The 24,693-nt window shown below is 49.2% G+C and overlaps 1 protein-coding gene across 1 annotated transcript; it reads left to right on the top strand.

Moving 5' to 3' along the window:
- The first annotated feature begins 3,238 nt into the window (after positions 1–3,238).
- On the top strand, positions 3,239–24,300 carry PLAT (plasminogen activator, tissue type). Its single transcript, XM_067545578.1, has 14 exons — positions 3,239–3,345; positions 10,620–10,719; positions 11,684–11,723; positions 12,115–12,246; positions 14,963–15,076; positions 15,453–15,627; positions 17,417–17,508; positions 17,774–17,948; positions 18,291–18,376; positions 18,752–18,947; positions 19,890–20,026; positions 20,102–20,242; positions 22,079–22,227; positions 23,115–24,300. Exons 2-14 carry the CDS (start codon positions 10,639–10,641, stop codon positions 23,271–23,273), a joined length of 1,677 nt encoding a protein of 558 aa, XP_067401679.1. The 5' UTR covers positions 3,239–3,345; positions 10,620–10,638; the 3' UTR covers positions 23,274–24,300.
- The last annotated feature ends 393 nt before the right edge of the window (positions 24,301–24,693 follow it).

Genomic DNA, 24,693 nt, shown 5'->3' with positions numbered 1-24,693 from the left:
ATGGGTGGAAACGCATATAGTAGTTCTTTGCCCCATTTGATTAGGAAAACATCACCCTCGATCCTGATCCTATTCCTGCGCTCGAGCAGAAAAGATGACACTTGCGGTTCTGTTTCGTGGCAAACAGATCTATCAGTGGATGCCCCCATAGGTGAAAAATTTCTTTGAGGACTTCGTTGTTCAACTGTCGCTCGTGCTTGCATGCAAACTGTCTGCTTAGATTGTCTGGCAGGTATGCAGCCGATATGTCGATGTTGTGTTTTATACATCAGTTCCATAGTTTCATTGACTTGCTGCACAGGGAGCGGGATCTGACTTCTCCCTGGAGGTTTATGTAAAACATACATTGTCCATCATTATTTTTATTGACTTGTTCATTATGTGCGGTAGAAAGTGCCAGCAGGCACTGCATGCACCACTCCAAGTTCTAATACGTTTATGCGAAGGTAAGTTTCTGGTTCCAATCATCTGCCCTGAACTGTGCGCTCCTGTATGTGTGCTCCCCATCCTAAGAGTGACGCATCTGTCATAATCATGATTGAGGGTGGAATCTGGGAAAATTGGATTCCCATCATCATGTTCTTTTCCTGAGTCCACCATATGAGGGAAGCTTTTACTTCATTTGGTATTGACAACGGTCTGCCCAGACTGTGTTTGTTTGGTTTATATATTGAGGCAAGCCATCCCTGGAGGCATCGCATGTGTAGTCATGCATGTCACACCACAAAAGTTGTAACTGCCATGTGACCAGGAGCTGTAGTGCAACACGAGCTGTCACAGTATGAATGTCCTTACTGAGAATATCAGGTGCGTAATAGCTCTGAATCTTGGCATTGGTAATGATGCCTTGGTTATTGCTGAGTCCAAGTCCGCTCCTATGAATTGAATCCGACTCAGTGTATGGAAAGTGGACTTTTTGATGTTTATTTTTAGTCCAAGCTTCTGAAATGTCGTGGTTTGATTGATAGTGTGTTTGGCTAGGCTCTGGGTAGGTGCCTTTATAAGGCAATCTCAAATACAGGAAGATGGAGACTCCCTGCCTCCTTAAATGTGCTGCCACAACAGCAAGCTCTTTGGAAAACACACTCAGTGCCATAGACAGGCCAAATGGTAAAACTCTGTATTGGTAGTGGTTTCCTGAGACCATGAACCTTAGGAAGCACCTGTGCGCCAGGTGGATAGTAATATGAAAATACGCATCCTGGAGGTCGAGGGCTGAGAACCAGTCCCCTCTTTGTAGTGCTGGTATTATCGTTGTTAGGGTGACCATTTTGAATTTTTGCCATCTCACAGATTTGTTCAATGCCGTGAGGTCTAATATGGGTCTCCATCCCCCACTCTTTCTGTACCACAAAATAATGGGAATAGAATCCCTTCCCTCCGTGCTGAGGCAGTACATGTTATATTGCCCCTATTTGAAGAAGAGGGTCTATTTCTTTTAGCAACACTTGCATGTGAGATGGGTCCCCAAAAAGGGATGGGGAAGGGTGATGAGTGGGGGGGATGGATAGGAATGGGATGGCATATCCAACTTTGATTATTTCCAAAATCCATTTGTCTGTTGTTATTGACGACCAGATGGAGTAGAATGGTCTTAAGCAACATTTGAAGTTTTCCTTTAAAGAGGCTGGCATTGCACAGTGTTTGGGGCTTCTCAGACCCTTGACCAAGCCTTCAAAACTGTTGTTTGGACTGCACAGATTGAGAGATGGAGGATGATTGTTGAGGATGTCTGCGGCGTTATGATCTTTGTTTTCTCCCTTGGGTTCATATTGCCTATGTTGTGGTTGAAAGGGATATCTACGAGGGTAAGGCTGAAACCTGTGCTGTTTCCTTCTCGTTCCAGGTGTATAGAGGCCTAGTGTCCTGAGGGTTGCCCTGGAATCTTTCATAGAGTGCAGGACTTCGTTGGTCTTTTCAGCAAACAGCTGCGTTTTGTCAAAGGGGAGGCCCCCTATTTTAGTTCTCAGTTCCCTAGGAAGACCTGCACAGTGAAGCCAGGAAGCTCTATACATGATAACAGCCATGGCCCTTGTCCTAGCCGTGGTATCAGCCACATGTCGGGCCACCCGCAGAGATGTTTGAGCTGCAAGTTGCCCCTCGTTAATGAGTTTCTTGTATTGGTCTCTCTTGGATTCTGGGATGTCACTGATGGATTGGGATAACTTTTCATAGATATCGTGATCGTAAGAGGCTGAGGAATAAGGCATTCCAGGATCTCGGAAAATTCAAACCTCTGCTGTTGTTGTTACGATCAGGTAGCCTCTATTTTAAGAGTACCATCAATGTGCATGGCCCTGCACAAATATGTAAGACAAAGTCCGTGCCCCAAGAAGTAACTGCCTGAGCTTTAGAGGAAAGTGGCCATTTGAGAGTGTAGCATCCACTAGTGGAGAGATAAACTGGGTGTATGGAGGCTCTTCTCTCAGGTGCTAGGAGGGATTATCCACAGCACAGGTCTTCAGACTGCAAAATTCAAACCTAGATGCAACACGCTCAGTGCGTGGGTGTGTTCGGACTCAAGGATTTTGTTCAGGTCCTCGTCTCCTCTCCATCTCCTTCCTGTTATCTTCCTCACACCTTTTCCGGCCCTGTCCACCCTTTCTTACCCACTGTCCTCTCCCCCTTATATTGCTCTGTGCTCTCTACAGCTGCCAGGAGAGGTTTTGTTCCACTCACAGATCAGGATCTCTTTTTCTAGTCATATAAATAGGCACCATTCAGAGACAGACTCCTGGTACAGTACATGCCTGAAATGCATCATGAGCCCGTTTAGTGTGGGAAGCTCCTCGGAGGAGGGACCTGGTCTTTATAGTTTGCATAGTACCAAGTAAGCTGATGGCCGAAGGAAATAATGAGCTTTTGTATCTCTTGGGGCACTGTGTGGATGATTCTCTCCCACCATTGTTGGAACCATGATGAAGGATCCCTTTATAAGTGGCACTTAGTATCTGATCTGTTCCTGGCATTCAAAAGTAGTCAACGGATACCCACAAAAAAAAGCAGCTAGAGAGTCACTGATTCTGCTTTCTGACCAGGACTATGAATAATACTGATTGGCTGAGAGCCAGGATGTTTCTGCTGACTTAATCAGGCACTTCCTCCCCCTCATCTTTGGAAAAAACTAACCCGCCTCATCCTGACCGTATCACGACAGCCTTCCCACTGTCTATTTTTTGTTCTTGGTGAAAAAGTCCCACCCCCCCCGCAGTCTCCACCCTCTCGACTGGAGTTTTAAGAAGGACTGGAGCGGTTCAGAGAGATCAGAGCTTCGACATATTCAAAGCACATCCAAGTTGCACCGAAAGGAAACCATTCGCAGAACACAGAAGAGGAGACGTGAAGGTAGGTATTATTCTGCACCTGTCTGTGCAGATTCTTTCCCTCTCCCCCTATGACTTAGTGTTGCAATAAGAGCAGAGCAGGGGTAAATAAGGTCACACTCCTGTTATTAATTACGTATTACTTGTTAATTAATTAGATTATGCATGGTGCTTCAGAATGTGGATTTTAACTTAGCTCTTGCTGTTCAGCCTCTGGGGAGAGTTGTAAGTTTGGGGCTAAAGGGCGCTTTCCAGTTCTCTCAGGAAAACCCTGTTATACCAACTCAGGGCAAAGTCCAAGGACTGACAGCCTCTGGCACTGGACTGCCCTGGGGAGGAGACCCCTGCACAGAGAGCACTTAGCAGACAAAGAAAGAATTGAAATAAACAGAATCGATATACAAAACTTCCAATGGCAACAGAACACCCCGAGTGCCAGCTGTGCACTTATCCGGTGTCCTGTTTGTGAGAGGGGCTGAGGTAGTGGTCAGACTGCACCTTTTGCTTCAGGATTCCCGTCTAAGCAGAGATGACAGAGGGGCCTGCGTGGGCTCTCCAGGCTTCTTCCTCTTCCCAAACGCAATCAGTGCTATAGCGAGTCTTCAGAACAATTCCCGAAGGGGACACCAGACTTGGCAGGTGTCAATGGAATGGGGTATTTCAGAGACTATGTGAAGGGGTATAATATGAATATAAATTGGTTGCTATGATGGTCCATGCCCTGGCTATGGAGGTGGCAGACAGGAAGAAATAGTAAGAAACAAGGCACCACAATGCTCAGAACAGGATCGGGGCACTACAACTCTTTTCTGAGCAGGCAGTCAAGAGGAGGAAGGCGCTACAGTTCTTTCTCCCTGCAGAAAGGAGGGCGATGAGGCCCGGAGCTCTGCACCCCTCTGATCAGAGCGAAAGCAGCTTAGGGAAGTATCAGAACAAATGGCAAAAAGCTACTGGCTCCAGATTCAGAGTCAAGACAAGAGGTTATAACAAAAGCCCAGAACTGGGAGTCAGGACCATGACTTTTCATCTCTGTTCTGCCTCAGGCTCCCGATGTGACCTTCGGTGAGACACTTCACCTCCATGTGTCTCACTTTCCCCAATTTTAAATTGGGAGTAGCACTTCTTTACCTATTGCTGAGGAGATTTGTGATGCTTAATTGATTAATGTGGAAAACATGAAGTTCAAAGTATTCTTGTTTCTGAGGCATCAGCACAGATATAGCTGGGTCTGCAGAATGCCACATTGCTTGCTGGGTTGATGCCAGATCTGTAATGAGCTATGTGCATTCGATGCACTAACTCTAGGACTGCTGCCTGCTTTGGTTTATCCTGACGCCCTCAGGCATGTGCTCCAGGATCCAGGTATGTGGCTCTGGGCGCGCAAAGCGTCACGAAGCAGATAGACTAGTTACATGCTACCCAGCTCACTGGTGTGCTGCAGAGGTTTGCATTTGATGGTGCTGCACGAAGGGCATGTCTACACTGTGTCTATGAGTGAGCCTCCCAGTCTGGATCCACAGACTCATGCTAGCCCATTAAAAACAGCTGTGTAGACACCGCGGCTCAGGTTAGAGCTTGGGTTCTGAAGCCCGGTGGTGGGAAGAAGAGGGCAGGCTTGAGAGCATGAACTGCAGTGTTCACAACTGCACAGCTATTTTTAGAATGCTAGCATGAGCCACCCCATTACCACAAGTTTGTGGACCCAGGCTGGCTCCCAGATGCAGTGTAGACACGCCCTAACAGTGCAGCCCATTCACCTCTACACTGACTCCTAATTGATCTCTACCAGAGGCAGCCTTGGGCGGGGTGGGGGTTCTCGAATCAGACTGTAAATGCTTTGGGAAAGGGTCTGTCTCCTTAGCGGTCAGTGCAGCACCCAGCACCCTGATCCAGACTAGGGCCTCTGGGAACGACTGATGTAAACACTCGCAGATATTACGGTAACGGTTACCAGCACAAAACCCTAAGAAAAAGAAGGTTGATACTAAACTCCAGAGTAACCCAACCAAATCAGAGAGGGCGCTAGGGGCATGTTAGACAGTCTTGGCATGTCAGTGACACTTGCTGTACTGCACACTGGCCCTGCATAGACTAATAGGAAGGAGCCCAAGTCTTTCTGATCTGTCTTTCTGGCAGCAGCCAGCTCACCCAACAGGACAAGAGTGCATACCCTGTCTGGGCTTCACACCACTTCATACATTCTTTTAAAACCTCAGTCCAAGCACTGTAAACACACTCTTGTCGTAACCCGATCTCCTCTTTCATCTCCCCCCATCCTATTTCCCTCCTCACTCTTTGTTTCTCTACTGAAGAAACTAATTAATTCAAAACAAAACATTTTGCCCATTTTCCTAAATGCTCCAGGTCCTAATCCACGGAGAGTTCTGTAAGAATCCAGTCAGAGAGCACATTTAAAGTGACAGCATCAATTAACGTACTGTATGACCTGGATTACCTTTCATGTATTTTATACAGAACAAAAGCATCAATACAGGAAATCCAGCCCCTTTGTTCTCATCACGGGATTCAGTTACCAAGAGTCAGGGTGATTTCTCCATCTCTGGCAATTTTTAAATCACAAGTGGATGTTTTTCTAAAAGCTCTGCTCTAGGAATTATTTTGGAGAAGTTTTAGGGCCTGCTTTAGAGAGGAAGTGAAACTAGATCATCACAATGCTCCCGGCCAGCCTGGGAATCTGTTTGCTGGTTGCAGGGGCAGAAGCATTAAGGGTCAGAGCAACAGGCGTAAGTAGGCCCAGGGCAGGTAGGCAAAGAGATAACTGCTGGAGAAGGTCTGCTTCCATCCATGTAAACATTTTCAGAAATCCTTGTGCTTTGCTAGATAGGCCTTATCACTCAGAACACTCGGATTGACGGGTAAGGCACAGCCGAGGCCAGGGATAAGACTAACGGCATACCTCTGGCAAACATCCATGACCAGCCTTCCAGCACATTGGACATCAGAACTGCCCTACAGCTGAAAACAGGGGATTGCACACTCATCTCTGTGTGTGGGAGAGGTGCTGGCCAGGAGGGAATAGCAAGGGTTATTGAAATGAAGGAATCAGATGACACCCAAGAGATACAGGAAGCACTATCTGGTACAAGGAAAATGTCAAGAGTATGTGCTGCAGGGCTGCACTGCTAGAGTGTACAGTATAGTACATGAGAAACTAACAAGCTAAGTGTAATTGGGACAGAATTTGTTTTATATTTAATTCTTACTTTAATTAGCTCTGGTGTTTTTAAATGGGAGATTCTCCTCTCATACCAGACTCTGAGATTTTAATACAAAACCTTTCAGGATATAAAAATCTGATTCCTTTTTTTTCCTATGAAAACAAGCTCTGGTTCCACCTGATTCCACACAGCTGGACTCCTGCTAGAGGAATAGCCAGGTTAGTTCCAATATTTTCTTCTACTGCAGGAAATTCAGACTTTGCCACAACTGGCTTATTTCCAGGGAATCCTAACATCCTCAGAAGAAATGGCTCAGATGCCCATTTTCAAAGACACTTGCTGGAGGATTAGGCCAGAGATTCTTCCTTTCAGATGAGGAAAGTCTCACCTTCCCCTAAGGAGGGTTTAACTAAAAGAACCTTCATTCTCACTGCATTAAGAAGGGGAATTGCTGCCTCCTTCTGACTGGCAGGAGTGATGCGCCTATGGTGCTGATTACCATCCCATTATGGTAACACTGCAGTGCCTGCAAGAATGCAAGGAAGTCACTGCATAGCCATGATGTTAGGCAGCAGACCGAGGACTTCTGAATAATAAACCGGCACTAGATTTGAGCAACAGCCTTGTGACTTTGGATGAGAAAGGTTGAGATGCTGCTCTTCCACAGCACTCCTGGGCACTTCAAAGGCTTATTTCAGATTCAGTTATCACACTCCTGAGAATAACTGCCTGTTTGGAAAACGTTTCTGCGTTTTTAAAAAGACTGCTACACAGCAAGGCCTCCTTGTGAGAGTTTGCAGGGATTGTTGGGAAATCTGTATGACCAGATGTTCTTCCCTGGGAGATTCTGAGAACAACAAACACATTACCACCGAAATGTGGAAATATCTGTGCATCCTGGAAACCGTTTCTCCAGGTCTGACATCTGGAAATGTTTAAAGGTGCCTGTAACCCTCTTACATGCCCTCTAGAATCCCCCCCATTTTACAGACCTATCAGGAGACCTGGCCGCCTACAGTCTGGCGTTACTACGGCTCCCTCTCATTCAGAGCCTGGAATAGTTCACACGGGTCTTTCACTTGTCCGTCAATCAAACCCCATCTCCTAAAACAAGACTTCTTTTCATTTTCTCTCTCTCTGCTTTTGTTCCTGACCTGACGACTGACTCATCTGTCATCTTTGCGTTCTGCCAGCCATTATCCAGCTGCCCTTACTGGCTTTATTTAAATAGCAGAGAATGAACTCCAGATTAATGAAATAGCAGCAGTTCTCTCAAATACTTGGGCCAGCTTTCTGCTCACTCAAGGACACCTGATGTAGACAGAGAAATGAGAAAAGGTGGGAGGGCAGATGAATGCTAGGTCAGAAATACTTGGGATTGCAGAATAACACTAGAAGTTAGAAAATGATAAAAGGTACAGAAACAAAATCCTCTTGCCAATTCTCCTCTTTCCTGCTATCTAGAGCAGCCAGGACTCCCTTGGAAGACAGAAGCAAAATCCCTTAATTTTATGATGGTCTTTTCACAATGCAGTGAACATATTTATGTAAATCTGACCAAAAAACTCATTCGACTCTGACTGCAGCAGCAGTAACATTGGGGGTTCTGAAATCTCTCATGCTGGGCACAGAGGGCCATCACCAACAATCTGATGGGAAATCTTCCCATTCTGGCGGTGTATCCTATCTTGTTCAACTGGAAAAAAATGTCCCCAGTATGATTTCAGGTGAAAACCATTTATCACTTGACAGGAACAGTGCGAGTACATGGCACTTCACCGAATGTCCCTGTACCTAGGAATTTATCATTTCACACAGAGAAATATGATAACTGGAACCAGATATTCAATACTTCAGTGTAGGCTTGATGAAATTCACAGGCCTGTTATGCAGGATCATAAGGACCCCTTCTAATCTTAAAACATGACACACAAATGTGGGAAAACCAAGTGTTTGAGCGCCTTTGGGTGCTATTTTGCTCCCAGAGTGGAGTCCCTATGAACTACAGACTAATTCTAATCTACCTCCCGCAGTTACCCAACCTCTGCTGTACCACATGCCCTTAACATTAATGTGGAGCCAGCCCCTATTGTCTCAGTGTGACTCCTGGACAGACAGTCAGGTTTATGACAAATTCTTGAATTCAGTAACATTTCTGAAAACAAAAGACTAGTTTCCCCCTCTAGTTGTTTAACTCATGCTCTCAAAGTCAGGATTTGCAGATCGCTTATATACCCTTGTCTCCCTAATCCTTTACTGTTGCTGTAAGGTCACTGAAGGAGAAAGGAAGTCTTTCTGGGGAATGGTCACAGAGATGCCAACGGTGGTGCTATGAGACCAGAGCAAAGCCGCACTGCCCTAGGGGGTACAGACCTCCTCAAAAAGCCCTTCACTGCCTATGCCCCTTATTCCAGGCTGTTCTACTTGTGCTAGGATCAGAACCATGCCTGGCTCCATAGAGGGGTAGAAACGGGTTATCGGTGTGGACTGGAGAACGTCACAAGTAAACATGCTTTCATCTGCTCAGGATTGAAGTTGTGGGATGTAAGCTTCCCAGAGTGCTGCTGAGGGCCTCCCCTCCCTCCTGCAACTTCCCCAAGCCAGTCAGTAATTCTCTAGATCCTCTAGTGAAGGGAACTGCCCGTCTCTCTCCTTTGTTTGTGAACAGACTGGGGGAGGGGATATTGGAGAGAATGAGATGCCAGAGATACCACTGCAGAGTAGATCTATAAAGAGATCAGAGCTGGTGTTGCTGCCATTAAGTCTGTCACTGAAAGAGGCTGAAAATGCTGCTCGGGAAAGGGGCAGGGAACCAGTAGTCAGTAGTGATCCAGGAAGCTCCAGGGAATTCAATACCCAGAAGGAGTTCTGCCAGGTAAGAAACAGAATAGGGGAAGGAAATTAATTTATTCACTGGAAGAGATGGATGCCGGCAGACCTTTAGGTCCATTCTTCCTCTCAATCACATCAGATGAGCTAATGAACTGTGTAGGAACAGATTGTTTCCCAAGGTTACTGTTGTGGGGGACAGGAGGTATAAAGATTTCTCATAAGGGCTGGAAGCAGTGACAGCTGCTGTGGGAGATGAAAGGGAATAAGAGGCTGTTGTGACTACAGGGAAGTGAGTCAAGGAAGAAATGCAAGTGAGATGGAGTGCCAGACCACAAACTAGCATCCCAGCCAACTAACCTACTTTCAGCTGCCTGCAAGAGGGGCAGGATGCTAAGGGAAACAAAGTCCAGACCATACGGGGAGTGGAGGTTAAAATACCGAAAAACAGAAGTCTATTGCTTTAAATTCATTAGTGCTGTCCATGCCCATCAGAGATCCAGTTGACCCTTCAGCCTTTCCCTCACCCACAGCTAACCCATCCATCAGCAGGCAGCATGATCGGGACAGACAGACAGAGAGAGGGGGGGGGGGAGTGGGTCTGGTCAGGCTTCTGATTCTGTGCAGAAAATGTACTAATTCCACCTGCAAACCCTCTCATGCAGACTGAGACAGACGGGCACCAGCAAGTTCTCGCCCAACACAAATGTCTCTTGGGCCCCTGAGAGTTGATGCCCCAACCCAGACACTCCTCCTCTTTCAGACACTGCTTTCTGGCTTCTCTTGAGACACACATTCTGTTTTATTAGACGAATCTGGGAGTCACAGTTTCTTCTGCGTGAGTCCAGAGTTCTCTGCTGCCCCTCAGCACCACTGGATTCCAGCAGCGTGCAGAGAAGTGAACTGGGGGGGAGGGTGGTTTGTCTATAACCTGGGAGCAACAGTTTTGGTAACTCAGTGCTTAAAGTGCTGCCTTCAGTGACCCAACGCAATTTAAAAAGCAATTTCAGCCCAGGTCTGCAATGCCTTGCAGGCCCCCTCCCCCTGCGTTGAGCACTGGGAGGTGTGTCTGGTTCCGAGTTACACCAAAGCTCCTAGACTCTCAAACTGAGATTTGCAGAAGCGGCTCAGAGATTTAGCCATCCCCGCACACTGCATCCCCGCACACTGCATCCCCTCTGGAAATTAGTGGTTTCTGGGCGGCAAAAAGCCCTTGTCTGCTTTGGCAATATCAACCTCTGCTCACACGGGAGGCACCTTGCTCACCCCTTTCGTTTTGTCTTTGTAGAGTCTGAGATTTGAAGGAAATGCTGGGAAAAAACAGAATGGCAGGGAAAAGCCTGTGTCTCTTCCTGCTGATAGCAGCAATCACCCCTCTGCAGTGCCAGGTAAGAGGTCAACATGCCAGTGCCACTCTGGGAGATCTCTGTGGTCCTGGCAGCCCTCAATGACCTAACCTCGCCTGACAGCATCCTCATCGTTACTTGCCAGAGCCTCCAACAGTCTCTGCTAATCAGGAGAAGAGGAAGAGTTATATGGTTATAAAAATCAGAGGCAGAAAAGCTCTAAGACAGTCCCAAAGTTCAGCCTCAGGCCCAGGCTGCGATTGTTCCCTGCAGGATATTATCTAGGCCAGTTTTAACTGTACCAAGCAGTGGGCCCTCCATCAGTCTCTTTGGGTGACTGTCCACAGCCAGATATCCCTCACTGTTAGCAAAGGCTCCATCGTGTTCAGCCTTTGCTTGATTTCCCCCCCACATCAGTCCCAGCTCCCTCAGTTCCACTTGACCTTTGAATGTATGCAGAGGGTGCCAGCATCCCCCTAGCCTCAGAACCACAGACCCAGAATTCTAACTTATTTAATTCTTCATCTTTCCTCAGCACCGAGCCACTTCAGCCCGTCAGTCACTTGTGCTGCCTGGGAGCAGATTAAAAAGAAAGATTCTCTTTGTGAACCTATTTCCACTCCACATGCCTTCTTCATGGCAACACTTGGCTTTCCCTCCACCTCTAGGCAACATCCTCTCCCGCAGGCCCAACTTCTCCCTTCTGGCATTGGCACAGAAATAGTGGCTGGTGGTTAGCACACCTCATCTGTGTCTAACTGGAAGGATCCTTAATGCCCAGCCCCCGAAACATGGGGCAATTTGTGCTTGCTCCCTGCTATCCTGGACTATTGTAAGTGTGCCTAAGGCACTCCCCACAGTACCAGAGGTGCTGCGTCGGGCTGTGTCTCAGAGCTCTCCTGATTGGTGGGCCTGGGAAAGGAGTTCAGCTTTTGGGAACACTTGGTAACTGAACCTGTAAGGCAGCAGTCAGTCACCCACAGACTCTCTCCTTCTCTGCTTGCAGGAGCTGCATGTGCGCCTCAGGAGGGGAGCCCGATCTAAAGGTAAGGACAGGAGAGGGCACCCGTTCTAACTGGGGCTGGGCAGACATGCAGGGCAAAGCTGGCTGCTGCTGAGGAAGTGAAACCGGGGCCAGGCTCGTGCTCCAACTATGCCCACTCTCGCAGGGTGTAGGGATCGAGATTTGGCCATGGAAGAGATGCAGAGCATCACCAGCATGCGGTAATAGCTTACACAAATCAACAGAGAAGGAAGATCTCTCCTCTCTGCTGCACGCACACACAGCCAAGAGGCTGGTGGAGCACATTACATCCAACAGCACAGCAGGGAGATGGACACAGCAGTTCTGACCTGGGAGGGGAAGAGCTCTGTGAAGAGAGGGGAGCAGAGCCACTATGATCAGACAGCCCCACTTTCCTTTTTCTCTGATTGCAGCCACTTGCACTGACGGGTCATCCCGACAGGTTTACCAGCAGAGAGAGACCTGGCTACGACTCGCAGCAGGCAGAGTAGAATATTGTGCGTGTGACAGAGGTCGGAGTCGTTGCCACAGCGTGCCTGTCCAAAGTGAGTATGGAGCAGGGGCTGGGAAGGAAGGGAAAGGGAACAAGTAACCGTTGATGAGAAGACGCTGAGACCCAATGAGGATGGCTGAGCGAACCACTTATAAAAGATGTGCCTGGGCCACACTATGCTGGAGATTTAGCCCCGCTAGACAGACAGGGAATGCTGCTCTCGCGGGAAGGCAGAGAGAATCTGGCGTATGCATGGCCGCACTAGGCTGGACCTACTCACTGCGGCAGCAGTAAGAGCGCAGCTGGGCCACGGAGGTAAGTGGAGAGAAGAGGCACAGCGTGTGGCAGGATGCGTGGGAAGACAGAGGAGAGGGGCGGGGAGGACTACAACCTAGGCCAGAGGCAGGCCCAGGGCATGTCCGGCAACATGCCAGAGAGGAATAGGCAGTAAGGAGGTTGACAGGAGAAGTTACACGCCAGAGTCGATGGCCGGAAGGGATCGACAGATCATCTAGTTTTGACCTCCTGTTTCTCACAGGCCAGCAGCGCTGTCCAGTACCTACACAGTAAAGCCAGCCACCAACTCTAGAAGGAAGTATTCCCGCTCGCAGGAGAATACACTGTCCTGTGGCGCAGGGAGAGACTAGGAAGGAGCAAAGCGCAGCCGTGTGTGAGGCCCTGCAGTGGCAGAGCGATGCACCCAATCATCCTGGCCAGTGACCTGGACCCACACGCTGCAGAGCCGAGAGAAAAAACCCAAGTTTCCTGCCAAACGGACTTGGGGGAAAATTCCTTCCCAACTCCACATATGGGGATCAGTGACACCCTGATCATGTGAGCAGGAACCAGCCAGCCAAGCACCAGATACAGAGAACGCTTGGTGCCACCTCAGAGCCCTGGCTCACCCTGTCCAATGACCCTTCAAAGGAAGGAGATTTCAAACCAAACCAAACCAAACCAGACCAGACCAGAATACATTGGGGGGAGGAGGAGGAGAGTCCCTTCCTGACCCCTGCCATTGGCCAACTAAAACCCTGAAGCATGAGCTTTTAGGAACATAAGATACACCGGAAATGAGCCCTAGGACTGCTTCCATCACAAGCAATCCCATAGTACCGTCACACTCCGAAATTCGTCCAACTCTGCTCAAACTAAGTAAGTTGTTTGCCCCCATAACGCCTATTGGGAGGCTTTTCCAGATCTTTCCCTCATCTCTTTGACGGTTATGAACAGTCTAATTTCCAGCCTGAATTTATTCATGGCCAGTTTATATCTATTTGTTTTTGTGCCAACATGGTCTGTTAGTTGACTTAGTTCTTCACCCTCCCTGAGTGCCTATCCCTGATGTTTTTATACAGAGTCATCATAGCTCCTCTCCACATTCTTTTTGTAGACTTACCAAACCAAGTCCTTCCAGTCTCCTCTCATAAGACAGGCCCTTCATTCCCCTCTCATCCTAGTAGCTCCTCTGCCTCTGTGCCAGTTTGAATTCATCTTTCTTGAACATGGGTGTCCAGCATTGTACACAGTATTCCAAATGAGGTCTTACGTGGATATCGTGTACAATGGCATTAATACTTCTCCACTGGAAGCCTGATACATCCTAGATTTGCCTGGATTTGCCTTTTTCACGACTGCATTACACTGGTGGATCATAGTCATCCGGTGAGTGACCCCCGACATCCAGGTCTCACTCCTCTTCTGTCGCTTCCAATTGATGAACTCCCAGCTTGCAGCAGGAATTCTTATTATTAGACCCTTGTACTTTGTATGGTTGAATTTCATCCCATTTCTGTCACTCCCATCTTCAAGGTCATCCAGATCTTCCTGTATAATATTCTGATCCTCCTCACGATGTCTCACAACTTTGTGTCATCAGCAAATTTCATTAGCACATGCCCACGTTTTGTGCCAAAGTCATGAATAAAAATATTGAATAATATTAGTCTCAAAACCAACCCCTGAAGAACTCCGCTGGTAAACTCCCTCCCATTCGATAATTCACCTTTCAGCACAACCTACTGCATTCTGCCCTTTAGCCAGCTCCTTATCCACTTTACAATGCTTGTATTGATCCCCCTTGCCCTTAAGTAACTAATAGTTTTCCATGTGGTGCCATGTCAAATGCTTTACTGAAGTTCAAGTGTATTAAATCTACTGCACTTCCCTGATCTACCAATTCGTTATTTTCTCAAAAAAGGAAATCCGGTTAGTCTGGCACAACACACCTCTGTTAAACCCATGCTACATTAAATCCCCTTTACCACTTACCTCCATACATTTATTCTTTCCTTCACAATTTGTTCTAAAGTTTGCATACTACTGTTGTCAGACTAACAGGCCCGTAATAATAGCCTGGATCGCTTTCCCCCCTCTCTTAAATACAGGGACGATGTTAGGTATTCTCCATCATATGGTACTATCCTTAAATAGACAGATTTATTCCAAATCTTTGCTACCAGGCTAGCAATCTCACATGCCGATTCTTTCCATATTCTGAGACGGAAGTTACCCGCTTCCCCCCATTTGAGCACATTAAGCACTTTAAGTTTTCCTTCACTCTCAGATGTGGTAGTTCCCATGTCTAGACACGCATTTCCAGCAGTTGCACTACACTTATTCACATATCCGTTATCATCCTTATTGACAAACGAAGGAGTGTATTCATTTCGTTTTGGGCTACATCCGTTTCTCAGATGGGGAGATATTCCTGACTGCTTGTTGCTGTGAAATCTAATGAGGTTTCCTGGTTTGTGTTTGCTTGACAGAGTGTGCTAACCAGAAATGTTACAACGGGGGCCAGTGTAAGCAGGCATTATACTCTCCGCTGCATTTCATCTGCCAGTGCCATCCAGGCTTCTCTGGGAAGCAGTGTGAGATAGGTGAGTGCAGGCTACATGTGGCTGGGGGAACGGGCAGGGTTTGGTTACACAGGGCTGTGGGAGGAGCTGCCCAGAGGCCGGTGCAATGTAACAGGCCCTACGCGCTGCTGTCTCTATCTATTTTAGAGCTAATACCACAGAGGCTCTTTGACCGCATCTGGGGGAAGGATACATGGGCTGCTGACCTTCTAGCGTTGGGGCTCAAGACCCGCCGCTACACATGGGGTCTGGACTGGCCTATGGAGGCATTCATGCTGGGCTGCTGACTGGTATCTAGGGTCCCTGCATCAGGCAACAGCTCCCAGGAGCTCAGGGAGGGAAGCCGAATCCATGTGGGACCAGTTTGAAGTTACCATTCTGTTTCCTTGTTGCTCAGATACCCACGTCACCTGTTACAAAGACTTGGGGGTAACATACAGGGGGACGTGGAGCGTGACCGAGAGTGGGAGCGAATGCTTGAACTGGAATATCAGCGCCTTGGCTCAGAAAAAGTACAACGGGCGGAGAGCAGATGCTGCTCAGCTGGGACTCGGCAATCACAACTACTGCAGGTGAGAGGCAGGGGTAGGCTGGGACAGAGGGACCCGTGCTATGGGGAGCCAGCATGGTAGGGAGGGTGTGTACAGCATGTGGGGCTGGGCGTATGTGCCGGGGGAGTATCGGTGCTATGACAGAACGGGGGGAGGGTACCTGTCACAGGCTGACTGGTCCCTTTAAGAGGAAGCAGGGTCTAGTGCACCTCTGACTGCTCAGCTGCCTCCCAACTGGGCTTCAGAGAAGGCACCCGGGCCTGTAAAGGGGCAGGTGAGAGTTGCCTGAGCATAGAAGGGAGAGGCTGGAGCAGCAGAGAGATGGAGGAGAGGATCATGGTGAGTTGTCGGCAGCAGGTACTTAGGGAAGCTGTTGTGAGGACTAGCTAGAGCTACAGAACCTGCCAAGTTGCAGGAAATCTGGTGCAGACACTCCTGTACGTGAGAAGAATCAGCGTGCCAGTGTAAGCTGGGCTCAGAAGCAGGAGGCTGCAGTTGGCGGGTGGTCCCCAGGAGCAGGACTCACGGGTGTGAGGGATTAGCAGACTCTGGGGAAGACCTGACTTGGGGCTACTGGAGAACACGTGGGGGAGAAAAGTGGGTCTTGGAATCTCAGGGTGCTGGCCCGGCCCTGGAGCAGGCCCAGCAGGAGCTGGGACAGAGGTCCATGGCTCCCGGGTGGATGACCAGGGAACGGCACTGAAGAGCTGCTGTGTTGTATCCTTGTGGCTTTGGGTTGGGAGATCTGTGTTTAGCATGAGAGACCTGCAGACCGTGGCACTTCATGCGAACAAAATGGTTTGAATTTGTGCTGAGAAAAACAGCTCTCCTTTGCATGGGCAGATGTAGGGGAACTGAGGGAGGTAAATAGCACCATGAAGGAGAGGGGAGTGTGTGGAAAGCAGCACCGAAGCGTCTTCTGTCCTGGGCCCTACATTCTGGCTCTCACAGGGAATGTCACTCTGCTTCAAGCTGCATGTCTCATCCCCCCGGTATTCCTTTCTCCCACACTTGTCTCTGCACAGAGGCGAACTGAAGGGGGGCCAGGCCACCAGGCACCGGCCTGCGGGGTGGAGAGGCGGGGGGCGCCGAGACAGCCCTTCATGACACGCGGGGGCGCTGGCCCTGTGCACATCACAAAGGGCTGGCCCTGCGCCTCCCTCCCCCCTACCCAGGCCGGGGGCTGAGGCTACCCTGTCCAAGCAGGCGCTGGGCTGTGGGACTGGAGCAGTGGGTAAGTGCGGGGCGCCAGGCCAGCCTCTCACAACGGGCAGGGGGCCCAGGAGGCTGAAGGGCGGCTGCTCCTGCACCCCCTCCCCCGCATGCTGTGAAGGGCTGGCGCGGCCCCTCTCCCCAGGCTGGGAGGTGAGGCCGCCCCCCCCCCCCAAGCCAGCACCAGGCACCCCCCCTCAAGCCTCACACCCCGCCTCTCTGGGGCAGCTGGGGAGCAGCACCAGCACCCCTCTGGGGGAGGGCCGTGAGGTAGGCGTGGTGCAAATGCAGGCATGGCCCCTGGATGCCGGAGACCCACGGTGCGCCACTACCTCTGCACCTGAAACTCCCTTCCTGAGCCAGTCTACCTAGCCACCATCTGCCGCCTCTGCAAACCCTCTTTAAAATGCCCCCAAACCCGAGTGAGTGTTCTCTGCATGTAAACAGCACGGCACATGGGCAAGCTACAAACTCCTCTGTGCTCCCCTCTGCCGGCCTGCCACGGGACAATCACATTCCTCACGCTACCTAGCTAGCCTGCAAGGGCTGGACGGTGATGATTACGGAGCTATATACAGACTGTTACCATCTCTCTCAGGAATCCAGACGAGGACTCCAAGCCCTGGTGCCACATCTACAAAGGGGGACAGTATACCTGGGAATACTGCAGTACACCTGCCTGCCCCAGAGGTATGTGCACAGCCCTGGGGATACCTGCTGTGGAGACCATACTTGTAAGGGTTCTCTGGGCACACGACATTTCCATAGGCTGCAGAATGGAGGTCTTCACTTTCCACTACGGTTCAGCTTCTAACCACAGACAGTCTTACTGATGTAGTGCTGCTTATCTGGGAGAGGAGGCCACAGTCCATGCACTATCAACAGCTGAGGGGGTGAGGCTGGGAGCAGTTAGCAGCTGGTATTCCTCAGTTCATCTGCAGATTTCTTGTTGCAGGAAGCAAGGAGGACTGCTTTTCTGGGAAGGGCACCGAGTACTGGGGTAGCCACAGCACTACCAGCTCTGGTGCCACCTGTCTGAGATGGGACTCCAAAATCATTGCCAGCAAATTCTACACAGCTTGGAGGTCCAATGCCCAGCAGCTGGGTCTTGGGAGCCACAACTTCTGCCGGTAGGTAGGGAGTGAATTCACACATTTTAAAAGGCCACTCCCTTGCCCATTCTCCCCAAGGCGCCGCTCTGACCTATCACATGAATCAGGACATGGGGGACACACAGTACTGCAGGCACAATGCTGCCTGGCCACAGAGCAATTATCTCTGTCATGTCACTCCAAGCATGCCACGTCCTGCCGACACTGCTTGGCAGAGCTCGCAAGGCGTCCTGCAATGACAGCTCACCGTCCTTGGGAAAACAACAGTGCTTCTCTCAGTTGTTCCCTCTCCAGCAGGTTCTCCACAGGTCCAGTGGGAGTCTGAGCAGCTGAAACCTTCTCTCCTTGTCTGTGTTCCAGGAACCCTGACAACGACTCCAGGCCGTGGTGCCACGTGCTGGAGGCTGGCCAGCCGAAGTGGGAATACTGCGACGTGCCTGCCTGCGGTAAGGGACACTTGCTCTCCCGTCTTCTCTTCTTTTGAATCCCCACTGCGCTACTCCTTGCCCTGGTTACACTCAAGCCCTTTCAGCACGGTAGGGCTGGACTGCAGCTGTGTCAGGACGGCAGCTCTCACACAGGTGTCTCTTCCGGAGCAGCGAGCAGGACAGCAGAACTGGGGGCACAGGCAGGGCTTCCTGGCTCTCTTTCCTGTCAGGGTGCGATAGCTGTCCAGGGGATAAGAGCAATCAGGCCATCGCCAGCATTGTGTCCAGTGCTGCTGCAGCCGATGCCAAGCACTTGGAGGTTTTTTAGCCCGAGAGGGGAGAATGGAGCAAGAGCCACAGCACAAAGCCTGTTTCTGTGTTTGTCATCCACAGCCACGTGTGGCCTGCGGCAGCACAAAGTGGCCCAGTTCCGAATTAAAGGCGGCCTCTATGCAGACATCAGCTCCCACCCGTGGCAGGCTGCCATTTTTGCCCGAAGTCGGCGAGCGACTATGGAGCATTTCCTGTGTGGAGGAATCCTGATCAACTCCTGCTGGGTCCTGTCAGCTGCCCACTGTTTCCAGGAGAGGTGAGAGCAGAGTCCAGTCGGTGCCTCTGACAGGGACAAGATACTGGGCCCCCCATTACAGCAGTGGGAGTAAAGAGAGAAAGACATAGGCCACCCCACTGCCCTGCCTGCCCTTCCATGGGAGACACTGAGGCAGGGTGGGAGCTGCCCCAGGCAGAGGGAATCCAAGTGACTGTGTCCTTCAGAACCTCTTGCTCCCTACATTACTTTTCCCAGCTATGGAATAAGATCCTCCCCCCCACCAGCACCCTGGCAGGTGCACGACAGCTTAGACAGGCACCAAGGTCCCCGCACATCATCTCCCTCGCTGCAGCAGACAGGAGGGCGCTTTACTGCGGCAGTCGCACAGTGAAAGAAGATGCTTGGTATTGCCCAAGTGAGGTTGTGGTCTTGGGCTAGGCCTAACATACTAAACGCGACAGCGGGGTTTACTCCCCACAAGTGCCTGACAGCCTCATCCTGTCAGTTAACCCTGCGTCTGCCAAGCTAGGCTCAGACCAGGGGGCTGGGAGGGATGTCACCATGACAGCTTTCTACAGAAAATTAACTGCCCGGCCATGGAGACACCTATCCCACTGTGCGTGGGTCCATCGAGGCCCCATCTGAAAACCCTGCATGCTGCTCTACTCAGCGGGCTTAAGAAAGGAGTACTTGAGTCTGGAGGGAGGGAAGGAGGGAGGGAATACAAAGGATGCATCTGGAATGATCAGAAATCCTACAGTAAAGAGAGAGTCCAGATGAACTTGGCCAGCATCAAGAAAGGAGAATGGGGGGTGGACAAGCTGCAGGAGACGGAGAAGGAATCCCTTGTACGGGGCAGTGAGGAGTGAGCCCTCTGGCAGCCTGAGACATTGGTGTGGTGGGGGAAGCAGAGGAGCTCTCTCGTCCACTGTGTGCAATAGAGAGGAAGATGCCCCTGAATAGCACTCTTTCATTGTCCAGGTATAGTGGCAACCAGCTGAAGGTTGTGCTGGGTAGGACCTCTCGAATGACCCCTGAGGAGAACGAGCAGCAATTCCAAGTGGAGAAATACATCCTGCATAGCAAATTTGACCCAGAAACTTATGACAACGATATTGGTAAGAAGCTCCCTAGCCACATGTTCGGAGACGGCACCACCAGTCCACATGTGTTCTCATGCATTGTCTTTTCAGTTCTGTTACAGCTGAAGTCTGCGTCAGAAGAGTGTGCTATCGAAACAGACACGGTCCGGGCTGTCTGCCTCCCAGAGCCAGGACTTCGGCTGCCTGACTGGACTGAATGTGAGGTCTCTGGCTACGGCAAGCATGAGGAATGTAAGGAAATGATGTATCCCTATGTACGGGTCCTTCCACAGAGCTCCTGTCCTTCACCTTCAGATGTAGGAGAACCAAATGATCCCTGGAATCCCTAGAACTGTAGCTAGTATTACAGTGTTGGCACACCTCAGGCCAAATTCCACCCTGACTTGTATCTGTACCATGCTACTGACCTCAGCTCATGCGAGCTAAAACCAGCCCTTGTCTGACAAGTACAGACAGTGGGAAGTATCTTGGGAGCTGCAAGACTCAAGCACTATGAATGAGCTAGGTGGAAAGTGGCAACCTTAATTCTGCATTTCCTGTTCTCAATTTATATGTGGAAGGATTTCCTCTCACTCAGTCATTCTGCTAAAAACAAGTTTCCTGTCAAGGATTATTGCATGCTACTGCAGATATTAGAATATAGCGGTGCTAGGGCACATGATCTGTCTAAAGCTTAGTAAGCAAACAGGAACAAGAGAGAGCAACAAGAACAGATGGTTAGAATTGAACTAAAAGCACAGCTGGACTATTTCTAGATGGAGACACTTTTTTTTTTTTAAAGCCATCTACATAAGTCAATAGCTGGCCAATGGAAACAAGTCGTCTTATGGCCATCTTCTTCCTCTCCCCCTGGCTCCTTCTTCTCGTCTGTTATCCCTGGTCTTGCATCTTGTCTGTAAATAAACCCCATGCTGTCCAAACTAAAGGCTGACTAATGGAACCCTAATTCTGAGTGGGGCATCTACATGCTGCTGTGGTTATGTTAGTCTCCAAGCACATATCTGTGTACTTTTAAGACAAGCAGAGGGCTAAGCAACAGTGTTAAAGGAAGCTAACCCTTAGAAAGCATTCTTTGGTGAAAAAGCATTTGAAATTAAGTTTTGTTTCTGAAAACTGAAAAACCGCTTGGCAGAATAGTTTTTATCGGCCAAGTTTCAGCCCAGTGCAGCTTGAAATGGCCAAGCTATTAACCTCCCAAAACGAAAGCTTTCTCCCTCCTGAGTTCAGTGGTGCTATAAAGCATTCCTATCTAGTTACACAGTTACGGATGATCAAATCTGCATGTACACAGATATGACATCTGCTTTCCATTAGAGCAAGTCTAATCCCATAAAACCATAACCCCTTTCAGAGAGCTCACAATTCTCCCCTCCCTAACTTTGCATAATTAAACCATTTCACCAAACAAAAGCTTTAGCTGACATTTTTTTCTGCCCAAGACCACCACCAGAGTTTGTCTGCAACTTGCTTAAGTCTTGGAAGGCTTTTAACGCGTGCAATTTGGGATGCTGAAGCCAGTTGAGAGAAGCCATATCCTGTCCCAGCTAGGTCTGAAGCAGTTTACAAGTGCCAAAACAAACCCATAGATTTTTAAAAAGTGACTCAAAGAAGTAGATCAAGAGTTGAGATTTTTCTGTACCTACTTTAGAAACTTTGCTGTCCCTGTTGATAGTTCTGGAATGAGGAGAGGGAAGGTGACTTGCAAAAGCCTAGATACAGCTGGGGGCAGCAGAACCGGGTGGGAATAGGGACGGTAGTGCCCCAGTAATGGAAACTGCGCAGGCTCTGTCCCTGCATAAACTCTCAGACCCAGGGGTGGGAGGGATTGTGGAGGTGACCGCAAGACCCACAGGGACTGAAACAGCTGTCACAGGGCTTGGGATTGGGCTGCAGAGTGAGGAGTGGAATGGGCCTGGGTGCAGATATGATCACTCAGGACACTCCTTCCACCCTGCAACTGGCTGTTGCCCTGCCCCACTAAGTCTCAGTGCCTTCCTATCCCTCCGCCTATCCATGTACAGAGAACTTTCTGTTCCCCCCAACCAAAGACATCAATTCCTCTTGCAGTTTCTCCTTTCTACTCGGAGCAGCTGAAGGAAGGTCATGTCAGACTATTTCCAGCTAGTCGCTGCACATCACAGCACCTGAACAACTTGACAGTCACTGAGAACATGCTGTGTGCAGGGGACACCAGGCAACTGGATGATGCCTGCAAGGTAAACCCACCTCTGCCCTCCCTGTTCCTTCTGGTTCCCTCCAGCAAACAGCTGCTAACAACGCTCTCTGCTCCAACAAACAAACGCAGCCCTGCATCAGCCTATGGTGGGCTCCGGAGCAAGACTCTGCCTTGGTAATGCCGCAAGCTTCTCAGCAACTGGGAAAAGAGGCCACATTTAACCAAAACAAACCTAGGACAATGGGCATTGAAAACCCAAACTGCAGGAAAGGTTACCAATAGCTGAGCAGGAAACCCCACCTTGTGCAAGGTTTCCTGTCACTTTCCGATACAGAAACAGAACAAGAGGTGATCACCAGGGGGGCCTGTAATAGGATAGGTCACTTCCCCACAGACATACCAAAGGGAAAGGGTAGAGCATGCTCCTGTAGCATGAGAAGTGGGGGATGGAAACAGTTAAAGGTCCTGAAACAAAACCCCACATATCAGCATCCATAACTCCCTAATGAGCATCTTCTCTCCACAATACAGTATTGTACACTGTCACCATCTTACACAGTTAAAAAAATAGACCAAGAGTCTTCTAGGATTATTGTACTTTCAAGATTCCTCATGTGAGTATCAGACTATTTTTCCAGGAATAACAGTAGTGTTTTAGGATCTCCCTTTTTTCTTGGTATTGCAGAGGGGGTGTAGATACTTCATATTAGTCAACACAAACCCTGATTGTTCAGAAGGGCTCCCTCTCACTGATTGGTCTTGAAGCACGGCACCTTTGAAGATCAGGCCCTATACCAAGCCTAAGCTTGGCAGTGCAGAGGAAGTATCTACAGGTCCGAACAGGGCATCCCATATGGAACGTTTAAAGTCCCGTCAGTGAGTAACAAGAGCGAATGAATCTCTTACTAACCTGCCTTCTCCTTGTAGGGTGACTCCGGAGGGCCTCTGGTTTGTATGAAGGATAATCGTATGCGCCTGATTGGGATCATCAGTTGGGGATTAGGCTGTGGACGGAAAGACACACCAGGCGTCTACACAAATGTGACTCGTTACCTTGACTGGATTCAGGACAACATGAAAGCCTGAAGGAGGAAAATGAACCACTTAACACCTTGCAGTCACGCCCACCCCTCTCCCTTACAGGAGGTACGAAGGATGCTGACAGGAGCTGCTGTTTGCACAGATGCCCTGTGATCACTCACCTTGTATGGTGCAGGCCCACAGCAGAGTGGAGGGAGGGGTATACACCTGTTAGGTACTCTCTCTCTCCTCTTTAGAGATTATTAGAAGTCTAGGTGTTTTTTATTTTGCACCAGGTCCTATAGGCCCAATGAAAAATAAATTCTACCCTTTAAGAAAACCCCTGGAGACTAACAGATGAATCCTTGCAGCCCACAGCTGTAGTGGGGGTGTGCTGAAGACAAAATGGGTCCAAGTGTACACTCTGGAAGCCATCTTCTCTCTCTTTTAGAGGGCAAAGTGATGACGCACTACACTCCCAAGTATATACAGAGAACCATGACTGTAGATGCCCTGTAGAGCTCCATCCATGTCCCATTTCCACACCTGCCCCCACACAGAGGACATGGGTTTCTGCTCAGATCCACTCCCACCTCCATATTTTCTATAATAAAAAAACTGACCATTTGGCACTAGCCCCACCCCGCAGGCTGCCCTGGGAAAATACAAAGGGGCAGGCAGAGTGGAAGAGGATCACAGTTTAGGATGCAAAAAGAGACCAAGTTTTGTGATCTCCGGTGAAACAGCAGAAGGTGAGCACACACTGAAAAGCATGTGATGAAAAGAGGATGTTCTACCGCCAGGCTGGTTCCATGCAGTGGGGTTCCTAGAATAAGTGAGCACTTTGCCTTCTGTCAGTTTCACTCTTGCACAAACATGCTGTGAGTCCATCCACTTGCTCAGAACAATCTTCTTAACTGACACTTCTCTCTTGCAGAATTTCAAAGATTATTTTTATACTATACAGATATTTAAACTTTCTTGTATTTGTTGGTTTTGTTTTTTGTATGACAGTAGAATTCCTACCACTGTACTGAGTTACTTGCAAGCTAGGCATATCCCTAGGAATATTAAACTATATTGGTCTCCAGAATTCAGCTTTGTGTTCATTGACAGACACATTAATGACTTTGGAGGTTATATAAAGACTGATTTACATTGCAAAAAAAGCGGAAATGTCAATCTGGGATGTATCATGGCGTGTCATATATAAGGGACAGGAAGTAACTGTTTCGCTCTAATCAGCACTGGTGAGGCCACAGGTGGAATGCTGTGTCCAGTCTCAGGCATCACGTTACAGACATGAAACTGGAGCATCCAGAGGAGAGCAACAAAAATTCTGCGTTTTAGCGAACATGACCTATGAGGAAAGGTTGAAAGAACTGGGCTTATCAAACATGTACAAGATTGTTCTAAGGAGGATGGTAATTGATTGTTCTCCATGTCCACCAAGGATAGGACAGGAAGGAACTGGCTTAGCTGGAAG

The sequence above is a fragment of the Emydura macquarii genome, unplaced genomic scaffold (genome assembly GCF_026122565.2).
Source record: "Emydura macquarii macquarii isolate MOO-44397 ecotype Brisbane River unplaced genomic scaffold, CSIRO-AGI_Emac_v2 contig_201, whole genome shotgun sequence".
Classification (NCBI taxonomy): domain Eukaryota; kingdom Metazoa; phylum Chordata; order Testudines; family Chelidae; genus Emydura; species Emydura macquarii.
This window is presented reverse-complemented; position numbering and strand designations above follow the sequence as displayed.

Excerpts from the sequence above, each read along its gene's own strand:
- PLAT (XM_067545578.1), top strand. The coding sequence starts at position 10,639 with ATGCTGGGAAAAAACAGAATGGCAGGGAAAAGCCTGTGTCTCTTCCTG. Across the intron at positions 11,724-12,114 it reads GAGGGGAGCCCGATCTAAAG|CCACTTGCACTGACGGGTCA; the intron begins GTAAGGACAGGA and ends CTCTGATTGCAG. Across the intron at positions 20,243-22,078 it reads CTACGGCAAGCATGAGGAAT|TTTCTCCTTTCTACTCGGAG; the intron begins GTAAGGAAATGA and ends TTCCTCTTGCAG.